General features: G+C 40.9%; 1 protein-coding gene across 17 annotated transcripts in view; it reads left to right on the plus strand.

Annotated features, from left to right (window-relative positions):
- Positions 1–14,401, plus strand: part of LOC1271468 (RIMS-binding protein 2) — a 90,245-nt gene that overhangs the window by 68,085 nt on the left and 7,759 nt on the right. For 11 of the 17 annotated variants that reach the window (XM_061650530.1, XM_061650526.1, XM_061650525.1 and 8 more), the window contains 5 exons: positions 1–79; positions 1,873–2,322; positions 2,402–2,643; positions 3,433–3,740; positions 7,050–7,117. The exon at positions 1–79 is cut by the window's left edge and continues 128 nt beyond it. In XM_061650530.1, coding sequence (XP_061506514.1) covers positions 1–79; positions 1,873–2,322; positions 2,402–2,643; positions 3,433–3,740; positions 7,050–7,117 — 1,147 coding nt within the window. Of the gene's footprint in view, positions 80–1,872; positions 2,323–2,401; positions 2,645–3,432; positions 3,741–7,049; positions 7,118–14,401 lie in introns of all 17 variants that reach the window. The other 6 variants (XM_061650529.1, XM_061650536.1, XM_061650537.1 and 3 more) reach the window with 6 other exon arrangements.

The following is a 14,401-nucleotide window of genomic DNA, read 5'->3' on the forward strand; positions in this document are numbered from 1 at the left end:
GTACCAAGATGGCGCCAGCAGTGGCGGCGGAAGTAGTCGTCGCCGCAGTGGCTCCCATGGGCCACCGCAGCAGCAACAGGTTAGAGCAAATACACCCAGTCTCTTTCTCTCTCTCTCTACTGCTACTACCACAACTGTCTTCACTGTCTCAGTATCTTTGTCTGTCACTCTGTAACTCCTATACACCATCTCTCTCACTCTCTTACTCTCTCTCTCGCTCTCTCTCCCTCTCTCTCTTTTTCTCTCACACTGTCTCTTTAACTCTCTGTCTCATTGTAACCGTTGTACACTACTTTACATGCCAGTTGTTGCAATGACTTCTGTGTTTGAACTTGCTACTCTTACACTGGCCATCTCCTCATTGTCGTATTACGTGCCTTTTACTGTTTAACGTCGACGCACATTTTTATTAGCTCTCTGTTTTAAATGAGAAAAGAATTCAAACCAGTTTCAAACCATTAAATTCAGTCAAAGGCCCACGATCATGTAACATACTGAGTCTGTTGATCAAAATTGAGATATCGGCTCCAGCAATTCTTTTTTTTTTTGCCGCTCGCGTCCATATTGACGCAAAGTTAACGTTTCAACTAGTACGATTCCTTCAATCTTCAATTTTTGTACAGCAACTTAAACTTTTGTTCCTATTCAATGTACTATCTGTCATTTCGCCAATGACATCTCAACTTTCTCTAACTCTTTCGTTATTTTTGTGTGATTGTGTGTATATGTATATGTGGTGGTTGCTGTGCGGCTTTATACAGTAATCCTAACAAAACTTGTAAATATTACTAAGGCTATCTTTTTTTTCACCTCAAGGGTACCTTGACTTGGGAAAATTGTACAATGAATAATACCCTCAAGCGTTCACGACACAGTACACAGTACACGTCCTATCCCTGCCCCAACTGTACAACACAAACCCAAATAATTAGCGCATGATCAAGTAGTTAACATGAGCACGCTTCACCTGGGAGCAGCAGTTGTACGATTGAACTTCATCAGCGAACGTGCCTAATGTTGTCTGCGATTTCTATCGTTCCTGTACACTCTTCCCAAGCGCATTGTAACAAACTCAACCATCGCACATGTCTCGGACCGCAGCGTTAGTGGTTACTAGTATTTACACTACGCTGCAACACCAAGTCACCATTTGCTATCCATCTTGTAAATAGCAGTTTATGTACGATGATCGCACATCCGCCAGAGTTCCATGCCACGTAAAACATTCTCTAGCTCTCTGAGACCCCTCCAACACAACATCAATCCCCCCCCCCCCCCCCCAGCAACTGCTTGATGTCAACTCGACTAGTGTCAAAATTGAGTAGTCCCCGTCATCGTATTTCTCTAACTGCCGTCACCTTCGCGATCACGTAGTAGCCAGTATATTCCACACGCAGCGGAATTGTGTTTTTCTCTTGGTTGTACTGAGTTTGGTTTTTTCATTTCATTCCTATGTGTTTTCTTACGTCCACACGCTCTGTCTGTACATTCATCGCGCGAGAAAAACTTCTGTGATGCTGACTGCTTCTTGTTTGCTCTCCTCAGTTACGTGTGCCTTTGGTTTGGTTGATCCTTAATTTCAGTTTGCTCTGCGGTAATGGTATCTAACTAAGCCGATCGTTCTATATGTGTTGTTGTCTGTGTATGCTTGCAATCGTTTGCAGCAATTGATGTTGTTATGGTACCGTTGAGCAACGAGCAGAATCATCCATCTTCCGTCTGTTCACGCGGTTGATCATTCTAGTCGTATGTCGTCACGTTCGAAATGGTTAAAATGTGTAACATATTTCTCTTACTATCATCCCTAAATCTCACTTTCCTCTGAAACACACACACCTTTGCATTCGTGGTGACTGCGGTGTTTAACAACAGGGCTATCGCAACCAGGGAATGGCCGGTAATCCAACCGGACGTCAGCAGAACCCGCAAGGGCAAAATCAACAGTACTACGGCAACGCAGGTCCGGGCCAGTCACAACAGGGCATGACCGGACAGCAGCAGCAACAGCAGCAACAGCAGCAACAGCAAGCAGGCATGAATCGGAACCCTAACCAGCAACGGCCAATGAACCCGAACCAACCGATGCCCACCCAACAGCAGCAACAACAGCAACAGCAGCAGCAACGAATGGCACAGGGTGGCGTAGGTCCGGGCCAGCAGATGACGCCCCAAAGCATGCAACCCTATCCACCGCACCTGATCGGAGCGTCCAAGAAGCCGCGGTACTTCCTCGCCCTGTTCGATTACGATCCCGCCACGATGAGCCCGAATCCGGATGCCTGCGAGGAGGAGCTGCCCTTTAACGAGGGTGACACGATCAAGGTAGGTACACGATCAACGGAGTGATTCAAATGGCTGAGATGTTACTGACACATGTATTTTCCCACACCCACAAACGCAGGTGTACGGGGAGAAGGATCCGGACGGTTTCTACTGGGGCGAGCTACGTGGCCGCCGAGGTTTCGTACCGCACAACATGGTCCAGGAGATTGAGGACGGTGCACAGGGCGGTGGCGTCGGCCCATCGGTGCGTGGCATTAGCCGCGAACGTTGGGGTGACATCTACGCCAACATGCCGGTCAAGCGAATGATCGCACTGTACGATTACGATCCGCAGGAGCTGAGCCCGAACGTGGATGCCGAGGTGAGGCCCTAGACTATCATATAACTTACGCCTTATTGTTCCACCAAAACCCTCTTGATCGGTGCGTCGAACCGGTAACTTGTGCTCACTATCTAACCATCTCGTGACCCGTTGTCTAGTGTTTGAACCGCTTCTCCACACACTCAAGGGACAAACAATGCTTTTGACATACACACATATGTAGAACAGGTACATTGCATCTGACATCGTCCGCCAACTTGTCTCTTATCTGCGCGTTAGCCTCTGTTACACCGTTTCCTCCGGATGGGGACTTAAAGAAACACATTGCGGCTAGCCGATATCTTTCCGACATTACAGTTGAACGTTAATTGTGTCGATTTTCTTTCCTTGAGTTTCCCTTTCCGTTCCGTTCTTATTTTCGCTGCATGCTGCATGTTTAACTTTACTGACTTTTCCACTCACAGTTCTAGTACAACCTAGCGAAACTCACCGGAAGCGTCTAGCGTTTCTGCAGTTAGACTTAGCGTGTGAGCTCACACTCACGTACACACCTCTCTCGAACAGAAAGCTGGGGTTAGCCAAAGCCAAAGCCATACAATTGCGACCGAAACGTTACTGAAAAGCGAAAACATCACCACCACCACCACCACCACCACCTGAATCCAACAGCAAAAATTCCCCCTACGATCCCGTACGATCATGCTCCTTTCACCATCGGAACGATTGACGTACCCAAGATCAGAGAACTCCAAAATTCATCCCCGTAGTGGCATTCTTAATTGACTTATGTGGCTCTACCCCAATTTCTTTCCCACTCCCCCCTCACTGCAGGTGGAACTGAGTTTCCAAACCGGTGCCGTCATACTAGTGTATGGCGACATGGACGAGGACGGTTTCTACATGGGCGAGCTGGACGGGGTGCGCGGGCTGGTGCCGTCCAACTTCCTCACGGAAGCGCCGGACCAGTACAGCCAGCAGGGCCCGGCCGGCAACAATCTCGCCCAGCGTACGCTCAACAGCAACAACAACCGCGGCCGAGGGATCGGACCGGGGGCCCGCGGGCCTCCGCCGCCACCGCGGGACGCCGGCATGGGCGGCATGGGTGGCATGAGCCAACGGGGTCCGCTACGGAAAGGTACGTTTAGCTAGCTAGTTCCGCTCCCGTTTCATTTATTCGGTAGTGTTTCGAGCCTTCTTCTACTTCTACTACTACTACTACTTCTTCTTCTTCTTCGGTTATTATTCTACCGCTCCCAGTTCCCGTTTCATTTGAGCGCCTTTTCGCCATCTTCCAATCCTGCTACCCACATTCTAACACATTTTTCTTCTGGTGTATAGTACTGTTCGATACTATACCTTTTCATCTGCTTAGAAAATGTTTTCCCCTCTCTTTATCTATTATCTTCAAATTAATTTTGTTTACCGACCATCATTGATCTTTTCAAGTTACCTTATCTGGTCTTTCATTTTTATGTTCAATTCTAAATTTAATCAAATTCAAAAACTTTAAACGTTCTTCCAATGCTTTACTTATCTTTTCATGTACATTCCTTTTTACCACATCTCTAACCAACTCAAATTGATTTTTAAATTTTCTTGTTAATTTCACTACTTTTTCTATTTCATGTCTTTATTATTAAAAGTCTTTTAATCATTGTCTGTTTATCACTTTGGATAGTTGCTCTTTTCCTCAAACTATTATCATTTTTGCCCTTTTCCGTGTCATTTAGCTTGTTTTTCTTGTGTATTACTATTATCATCCTTTCGCAATGATAGCGAGTGCCATCCGTGCTACTACTCCCCACACACATGCTACTACCCTACATTCTACGAATCTATTCTGTACTCCCATGCTATTGCTCCTATTTTGTGTATGGTTTAGAATTTTCCTTTCGCTTCGACCCATTTACACCTACACATTGACACTGCCACCCCACATGTTATCTCACTGTATTGTCGAACGGATTAAAACCGCCGTTCTTCGGCATGGTAATCGCCCATAAGCATTGATAACTTCGAACCGATGATTACTGCCACCGTTCCCATCCGTTTCGTGCGTTCATGTGCGTCACCACAAAGCACCAACATCTCCTAATCACAATGTCCACTAACACGAAACGCCCTGCCTCAACCATTTCATTCAACCACCGTACAACTCACTACATCAGCTCACCTTAGTACTGTCATTAACCACAAAAGTAAAAACAAAAAACAAACCATACATTCAGAACTAAGATAGTACATGAAAACGTTTTAAGGAAAATTTCACTAGAAACACTGAACATTTTCAGTCTTTTACAATCTACTACCAATGCAGTACATTGTCCAAAGAAATAACAAAAATAACCAATTAAAGCGAAACATGTTTGCCCACCAATCGAATGAACGTCGCTGACTTAACCAAAATCAAACCAAAGCAACAAACAACAACAATTAAATTCTCCAGTTGAGTGTATAATTCTTACACGAGTCGATTCTGGGTTGGCTTTGTTTATCCTATTTTTGAATTCTGACTTTTAGTGTTTCATTTTTGCTGGAGTCTGTCATCTGTTTCACCGACCTGATTTAGTACGTTTTCCTTTCATTTTTCTTATCAGTTTGTTTTAAGAGCACATTGCAACCAGTCGATTATACTGAACATGATAGAGACACAGCTATTCCTGGTGTACTCGGTTTGGGGTTAGTTATGTTAAGCGATAAATAAGTTTAAAAAAAAAAAACTTAGCGTCGAACAGTTGCAGCCAAATATCTTCCATTTTACCGATCCATTTCTACAAGAATGAAGAATCGGTAATGAAGATTTGAGACAGTGAGTACTTCTTCTTTGGCGTCCTGTGTGTTACGTTCAAACCTAGCAGAAGCTTGATTGTCATGCTTGAACAGCATTGTAATTTAATCAATAATAATAAAACATTACTACGTGACGAAGCAACTGCAAAGCTACTCTTTAATGCAAACAGAACCCTTAACTCATAGCTAAGCGATGAATAATAAAGCCGTAAAACATTACAACATTACTAACGCCTTCTGCACTCATTACAAATGCAAAACTCACAGACAAAAAGTGAAACGCTTATGTTCCGTAAGCCAGTACACGATTGCTTGTTTTTGTGTTCCTTAACACTTTACAGCTTTGATACAATATGCCTTCCGTTGCCATGCTTCCCTGTGGAGAGGGATTCAAAATGGTAACAAATGTTGCTGGCTGTTGGTCTCTAGATACGGATAGATTTGAATCTGACAGTAGTTTTCGATGCAATCCAATTATTAAAGTGAAAAAGACAAACGAAACCTAATTTATTATAATGAGTTCGATCTTTTATATTCAACAATAAGCGTTATCTAACCAACACTTCACAAACCAACCGAATGAGTAAAGCTTACCACGAGGCTAACTCATCCGGGACCCGGATGACTCCGTGTCTCCACTCAACTCAACACTCAACGTGTAAAACCTAATCAGTTAAAAAGCTTTAAATGTTCAGTGTACGCACCATTTTTTACTAATCTCCTTTTCCTGTATCGTATTACTACTACTTCTACCTCTACTTTTAACCTGTACTATTGTTTGATTTTCTATTCAATTTGTCCTCCGTGTTGGCTTTGTTTTACGCAACAACGTCTTACCGGGCCTACTAACCCTCATCTCGCATCTCGTATGTCCGAATTGTGTTACTGTTTTGTGTTTATGTTTATCGTTTGAGTTTTGATTGGGTTTAACTTTCTTTCACAATGCAGTTTCTAATGTCAAATCAATTCGATTTGTTTTTCTCGCTCCGTTTTTCTTGCTATAGTTTCTCTAACTCCTCTACTTTTCCATTGTATCGCTTTCCATAAACACACACTCTCTCACATTTATAAATATATACATTTATATACATATATAAATTGTTATTCTTCTTGATTATGTATTTGGTGATGAAGACTTCAATGCTCCCGTTTAATTAACCCTACTCCTCCGATTTCCTAAAAAGTTTGAAATGTTATAAAACACTCTTCTCTATATCTCTCTTTCATTGCCTTACTCAAACCATTCACAAGTTTGCTACTGTTTACTTTCTTTCCTTCTCTATTTACGTCCAATTACTTCTGTTACGAGTTTTCTTTTCGTTATTCTGAATTGTTATTTATTTAGTTATAATACTCCTAACCTAACTGCAGATGTCTTAAACGGGCCTAATGAATGGGTTTAAGCTAGTGTGCAATATTAAACAATATTAAGCTATTGAAGTTAATAGCTAATGCATTTTCAAATCTAATTTTAAATTTCATTTGCGATAACTAACGTCTTTGATTGATGCAATTAAACCTGACGTTTGTGCTTTTGAAGCAACTAAACGCCCATCGTAATTTCGTTCAAGACAGCTGCACTGCTCATTTATTTTTTTACGAATACTCTGCTCTGCTGTGGTAAATGTCAAGTCTTTATGTTGTTTGTTGTTAGATGCTCGCCCTTCTTCCCCTACACTGTTAGACAACATGGGTCACCCTGCCCCCGATCACCAAACGCAGGTAACTACTACTCAAGAGTGAAGCAGAAAAAAACGATACAGTAACTGAGATTAAGTGAATCCGAGGTCACTGCGAAACTCTTTACGATTTCAATGTGAGGACTGACCGATGCGAGGGATCCAAGTGCATGTTTGAACAGAACATGATTGAGAGATGCACTAATTAAAAACGAAACCTAACATAAACGGCTTAAGATAGAAGAAGCATTAAACGTTAATCATGAATTTAACTCCCCGGTGGTAAATTAATTACGTGATCAACACGATCGTAGCAATTGCAACACCTAGCAGTAGCACACTGGGTATCAAAATGCAATGCAATAAAATTCATTATTATACGTTTAGGTTTTCTTAAGCTGCAGGTTTCGTTTTTTTTGCTGTCCTTCTTGCATTCTCTCTCATACTCTGTTGTTCAAACCGTTGCAGCATTTGTTAAAGCAAATCTCTTAACCCTCCCTGAAAAATAAAATACAGATAAACATTCGCTGCTTGTGCCTTCCACCCAGATACACCCTAACAGCCCAACAGAAACTTGTTAATATTTCTTATTGAATGCGTACAGAAACCAATGTCGGCTACAGAATGAACTGCAAATTTACTCACCAACTCTCTCTCTCTCACAGACACATACACACAAATCTACTGCAAATTTATGTTTTGTGTTTCAGTTTTGCATACCAACTGCATTATTCACATAACAAAAACCATGCACCACAATGATTTCGATTTCAAAACCTTCATAAGCAACAACAGTAATAACCGATTTAAACCTCGTACGGTTCAAGCTGCAGGTGATAACAAATGGTAAATGACACCGTGCACTGTGTCTGATGCAAATATAAACAAAAGTAAACAACAAACGTTTTAGGTAATTTGGTAGATGAAACATGTCAGTTTTGTGTTACGTTCCCTTATCCTTTGTTTTTCCTAGTCACGTTCAAATTTAGTTGTGTTATATGATCTTAATCATTGTCTGTGTTGCGTTTGTTCTATTTTTTAATGTTTTGTTTTTTATATATTATTTGTAGTTTGTTTGGCCGTCACTTGCCGTGCATTTGCTTCGGATTCCTCTGAACTCCTTTTTTCTCACGATGAGTATTCAACTCATTTAGGTGATGTCAGTAATATCTCACTGGCTCTAGCATTGTACAACTTTCTCGTTATCTGTGCCTTACTTTTCCAAAAGCTGAATAATACCATTTTACATCTATATCTATATCTATACTACACAATATTATCGTGTTACTTCTAAGCAAACATGTTCTATGTTATTTTATAAACTGCTCTCGATCAGTTCTATTGATTATAAAACGATTGGCGCCACTAGTGGAATGACCACCAGCCTGTTAACCAAAAATTTTGCTTCTTTGCTGTTGTTCTTATTAATGTTACTTTTAGGTTTTCTCATTTCTTTTAGCACATTGTTTACTACATTTATAGAGTGTAGTTTACTCTTAATGTTACAGCAATTCACAAGAAAGCATTAACATAAAAATTGCATATCATTGTTTTCAACACGTTTTACTTGCTTTTAAAAGATTGATTTGATTTTTTTTTTAAGTACGAAAACATTGTCAGTCTCTAATGAGCCGACTCGAAAGCTCTTTGTGTGTCAAAATGATTTCATTTCTACATTGTTGCTCTGTTGAGTAGAATGCCATTTTTCTATGTGTGTTTGATTTGGATGTTCATTATGCGACATTTGCTCAACTTTACATTCTTGATCTACATGCAGTGTTGTCGATACGCTAGATAGCTGGTTTCTCTTTCTAATATTTGGAACGTCACTTGTTAGGCTTCAGATTGGTTTTTGTTTGGATGTTTGCAAATAGTGTTGTGTTGTTTGGTTCAAATTAATCCTTTTTGTTGTGATATTATTTCTGTCGCTTTTTCATACTAAGCACAGTAAGGATTTTACTGTATTCATCATGTTAGATATTGTATACACATTATGGACAATTACATTTACTCCTATTTTCACTCAACCACTAATTCACTCAAAGTTCAACAAAATAAACGTGGTAACAACTATCAGCTCACGCCTAACGCAACACGAGTTACTATTTTTTGACCCAAATGATTAACGGTTAAAAAACCTTATCTTTATTTTAGATTATATTTTTTATGGTTTATGTTGTGGTAAACTCATTCTTGCATTTTTTTTTTCTTTCATACTGCAAAGTTAGTATTTTATTATTTTCTATTTCAAATATACGATACCCAACGATTCTATTGCTTAAATAACATATCAAAACCAAATGCAACACTCCAAAGTAAAACCGTCTCTTGCTACAACAAAATACACTGAAACGTTGCCTCGTGATTCGTACAGAAATGAGGTGCACATCAGGCAGCGTAAGCATGCCCCTGTCACGAAACTAGCAGTTCAGACCGCATTGGAGCTAGGAGCACTGAACACTGACAGATTCCGCCGAAACTTCCTACAGGACACACCGTAACGGACATTCCGTAACTGAAAAGGTGAAACAATCGAGCAATGACCTAAATCAGGAGTTAAGAAACAAACATTTAAACACAACAGTCACCTGGATCCGTCCGTTAACGCGATTCCCTACACCAACCCTAAAAAAAAAAACAAACAGAAAACACCGCAATTGGTCCCATGGGCAGGGAAGTCTATGTGCTGGTAGAACTGTGAACATGCTGTCCATTTAATTGTCTCTGGCCTGCCTGTATCTGTCAATCTATCCGCTACTCGTCTGCCTGACTGTCCGTTTTGTCACTTCCTTTCATCCTGTTTTCCTCCCGCCTTTCACTCTCTCTCTCTCTCTTTTATATCTCTCTGCTACTCTTATATGCCTGGTTTAGTCGTCCGTCAGTGCAACTCTGCGTGCAATCCTTCATGCAATGACATTTACCCATCTTAGAGTCCAATTTTCAAAACATGTACATTTTTTCATTGCATGACAACTAAGCTATTGCGAGCTCCCGTATTGGCAGCTTGTAAATTAATGTTCCTTTTGCAAATCGATTTAGTGAATTTTGTAAAACTTATCAAATTCACTACACAAATAAAATCATAAATGCCCAATTCTTAACATAAATCAATTTAGTTTTTTTCGGAAACATAACTTTTCTATTTTCTCTTTTGAAACTCTTGCTCTCGACAAAGGACATTTTCCAATCCCCTGATGTCGTTGATTCTTCCTAAGCTTTTCGTGACCTCCCTTTTCACGTAAATGTGAGTGATCTTCTCACCTGTTGTTGGCTCCCGTGTCATCCCGTGTACGGTGTCCTGCACGGGCAAATTGTTGTAGCTATGTTTGTCGGTGTCTAGTTGTCAGCCTTTGTGTCCCTATGTGTGTGTGTATATGTATTTATGTTGTATGTAAGAAAACTGTTTTGCTCATACTTTTAATTTTCTTTGGTGTCTTTAAACACCTACAGTTCAACCGTAACCTTTCTTTTGCGCGCGTAGTAAAGTGGTGTAGTGTGTTAGAGTTATGCAAAATCAATCGTACCGTAGTGAAGGTTGTAGCGTTTGTTTCCCCGTTTTCTTCCAACTTTACCACACTTGCACTATACTCTAGAATTGTTACTTTATACAGTATAACACTGTACCACTGTGGTGCTTTTGTACACTGAAATAGAGACATAGGTTAACTATATACTAGATCGAAGCAGTTTTAGCTCTCTGCTGACTTCCAGCTTTATTACGAGTTTTTAGTTTTTCCGAACATTTTTGTTCGCAACAATGCAACAAATCGACACACTATGGTGACAAGAAACAATGCTTGATGCCTATTTCCTTCCATGGCCTTGTGGCGAGAGTCATTTTAGCAAAACCATTGCAACACACTTCATCAAAAGCAAAATATCCGATTTATCAAGCCGACCCGACCCGAAAGGGACTCCCGGCTACCGTGGTACCAAAGCAAAACCATTAACGGCAAATAGCCTGAGAGCGTGCCTTTTTTACGATATTTCATTTCCCCGGGATGTTGATGTGTTCCGTCCCGAGCATACATACCGGGAGCCCGGCTACGAAGCAATGATCGCCTTTTTCGATTATTTTCTATCATTTCCCCACAACCATTTACTGGGGAAGGAGGATATTCACTGTGCGGTGCGTGACCCCTACTACTCCCCACGGTGCGGCCCGGTGTATCATGTGTCCTGCGTGGATGGCGTATCCTGTGACCTTGCGCGTATCGCTCGGTGTCTGTTGATAAGGATGGCGAGGGCCGCCGCACCAGCAAGTGAACATTTATTTGCGATCCTACTCGCTCAATTCATCACTATTCGTCAAGCCTGTCAGCCTTATCGTCACGACCTATATCACCGACCAGCCGGAAACGGGGACTGATATCACACCCGTCGTCTACCCAAAGTGGCTACACCCGGTGGCTACAGTAACATTTTCTTTTGCTTCTTCCTCTCGTGCCGTCTCGTTATCGTTTCCCATTTTACCATCTCCTCCATCCGCTTACCACTGCAAGGACACCAGGGTGTCGTTGCTCAATAAACCGAAAACGGAAGGAGGGTCACATCAATTTTTATTGTCAATTGTCTTTTCGGTTTGGCGGTATCATCTATCCGGCTCGTTTCGGCAAACCGAAGGAACACCCAAGCCCGCGAGTGTTCACAAAAGCGAGCGACTTTGCATCAGCTTGAAACCGGATATATTACAAGGCGCTGCATTGTGCCTCAGCATGCGTGCGTGAGATCGATTGCGTGCGCTGTTAGTCGATGTCTCTTAGTCTAATCGGGCGCATTTGGATGTCGGTAATGGATTTCGGGTGATGTGGATCCCATCGCACTCATGCACGTATGTACGTGTATGTGTGTGTTATTATGTACTACTGGCAAAAAAGGCCAAATTTTCTGCGCAATACAAATGACAAGCTATTACCATGAAATATGAGACGAAAGATATCTGCTCGCTACTAACTTCACGGGTAATGAGCTACGAGAGACGGATATTAAGCGACTAGATATTATTGAGCGACTCAAGCATCCGTAGCAAACTCTCTAAAATCAGTGCTAGAAATTGTGAAATTATGCAAAAATGGTGCAATTGAATAGCATCAAGACAAAAAAAGGAATAAAGGTCTAGCAGAGAAGATTAAATAATAAGTTTTGCATACATTTTACTACACCACTAACCCACCGTTTACACAGCAATGTTCTAGTACTAGTATCGGTAGTATGTAAGTGCTCTAGTTTCCAGTTTATTCATAGATTCAGTTTTTGTAATTGTTGCGAATGTTGCGTTATACTGGCATGACTTTTTAAATCAAATTAGTTTGTAATAGTTTTCTAACATTTCTTAACAATTTCGTTTTCTCCTCTATTACGTCAATCAATGTAGAATTTTACTAAATAGGTCACGCCAAAAGTGAACAATCTTTTAGAACTTGTTTATTAGCAAAGGTTTTTTTTTATTACTACAAACTTTCTGTTTTGTTTTAAATTATTGTTTTATTATTATTATTTTCATTAATTTCATTAAGCTTCTCCAGCAAAACTTGTCCCATCATTCCCTTCCAATAAACCGCAATGAACACAAATAAAACCACACCATAACTAAAACAAACTGTGATCAAAAACTTGACTAACAACATGATAAAACTAAAACAAAAGAAACCATTACCCACTGTTAATCAGCCACCGGCAATTGTAACATACTGAAGATGTGAAGGGATTCTATTTGATTTTCCTTAAAACAAATCCACTTCCTAAAATGATAAATACACCAATAATGAGCGCTTTGAAGCTGTAAAACTCTGCCCTTCCATGTAGTGCATGTTCGCCGACGAAGAGATTTTTCCAAGCGACGAACCCCGTCGAATGACTCTTGGCTCGCTGAAGACAAACCTTTGGTTCATTGGCACTGATGGCTGCTATCATTGAGTCCGTTCGTAGCGGCGGCGTACATCCCGACACTCTTTTTCACCTATTTTTCTAGTGTTTTCTTATGTATTAGATGGTTGTTATAGTTGTTTACCGCGGCGTTGTACGATCGGGCACATAAATTGTGTTGCCATCGCTAGGAATTGTGTTGCCATCCTACATTCGCACTACGAACTAATTTAATGATAAAAGACAATACGAGGCAATTAAAATGCGCTTCGTCAATAGCTACAAAATTACATTAAAATAATACGGTCACCGTTTTCATAATCAGTTTGTGAAGTACACCTACCTTTTTACCATGCACCTTCCGGCGCATGCCCTTACGGCGAGAATAGAATTATAACGCTTGGTTACAGCGTGCGAATTTAACATCAGCTAGCCAACCAGCAACTAATTATTGGTTGGAGGTTCTATCGACCCCCTGGAGCAAGCATAAAATAAGCGACATTAACATTAGACCAGTTGCTCGTAGACAAAATTGATTCCAGTGCAACAGCTTCGCCATTGTAGTGCCTCGTTTGGACGATGTTTCTTGCATACTATCCCGGTCAAACATGCAGGTCGTAGCGCAAGTGCAGCTGAGAATGGGTTTAAATTGAGTTTTCATGCAAATGAGTCTACCACATTTTAAACTTTTTACTTTTTTTCTGTCGTTCTCATCTTCCTTCGCGTTGAATATAGAAAGGATTGTTTTGCGCGTACGAACAGAATTGGCTATTGTAAAAATGCACATGTTTTACTAAACGATTGCAACCCAAGAGCAGTGTTGAGTGCCCTTGTAAAGCGTAAATAACAGTAAAACCATTTTCCTAGGTTTGGTAGCCGTATGCCGAGTGCCATGAAGTGTTTAACAAACACTATAAACTATTTTAAAGGTCCCAAAAGTTGACCATGTTTATGCATCGCCTCTTCTCTTTCATTGGCCCTCAATTTACCTATTGCTGTCCATCACATCTCGTCTTCACATGTGTCAAGAGTCGAAAAATCTCACTCTCTACCGGCATTGTGCTTAGTTCCGAGCCAGTGCACCGGTTTAGGTAACATTTCAACCCATTTGATGCACATTGTTGCATACCCACTACATGCACGTTTCGAGTGCACTCGTTAGCTACTCGCTCATTCCGTTTCGCTTTAGTTTTTCTTGCTCACTTCCCCTCCTGTTGGGTCCACATTGTTTTTCTAGTATAGCTTCATCACATTTATAGTATTGTTAATCATTTCTGTTAGTGTAAACGTTTTCTCTTCTTCTCTTTAGTAATGTTTTACATTTAGTGGTTACAGTTACCGTTACCCGTATGTTTTGAACACACATGATTTCTCACATCCTTTTTTTCATAATTGTATTTTTCACTTTCCCGTACTCTCTTTCCTACGACGCTCTGTATTATTTGTATGTTTGAGATTCCCC

The sequence above is a fragment of the Anopheles gambiae genome, chromosome 2 (genome assembly GCF_943734735.2).
Source record: "Anopheles gambiae chromosome 2, idAnoGambNW_F1_1, whole genome shotgun sequence".
NCBI lineage: Eukaryota > Metazoa > Arthropoda > Insecta > Diptera > Culicidae > Anopheles > Anopheles gambiae.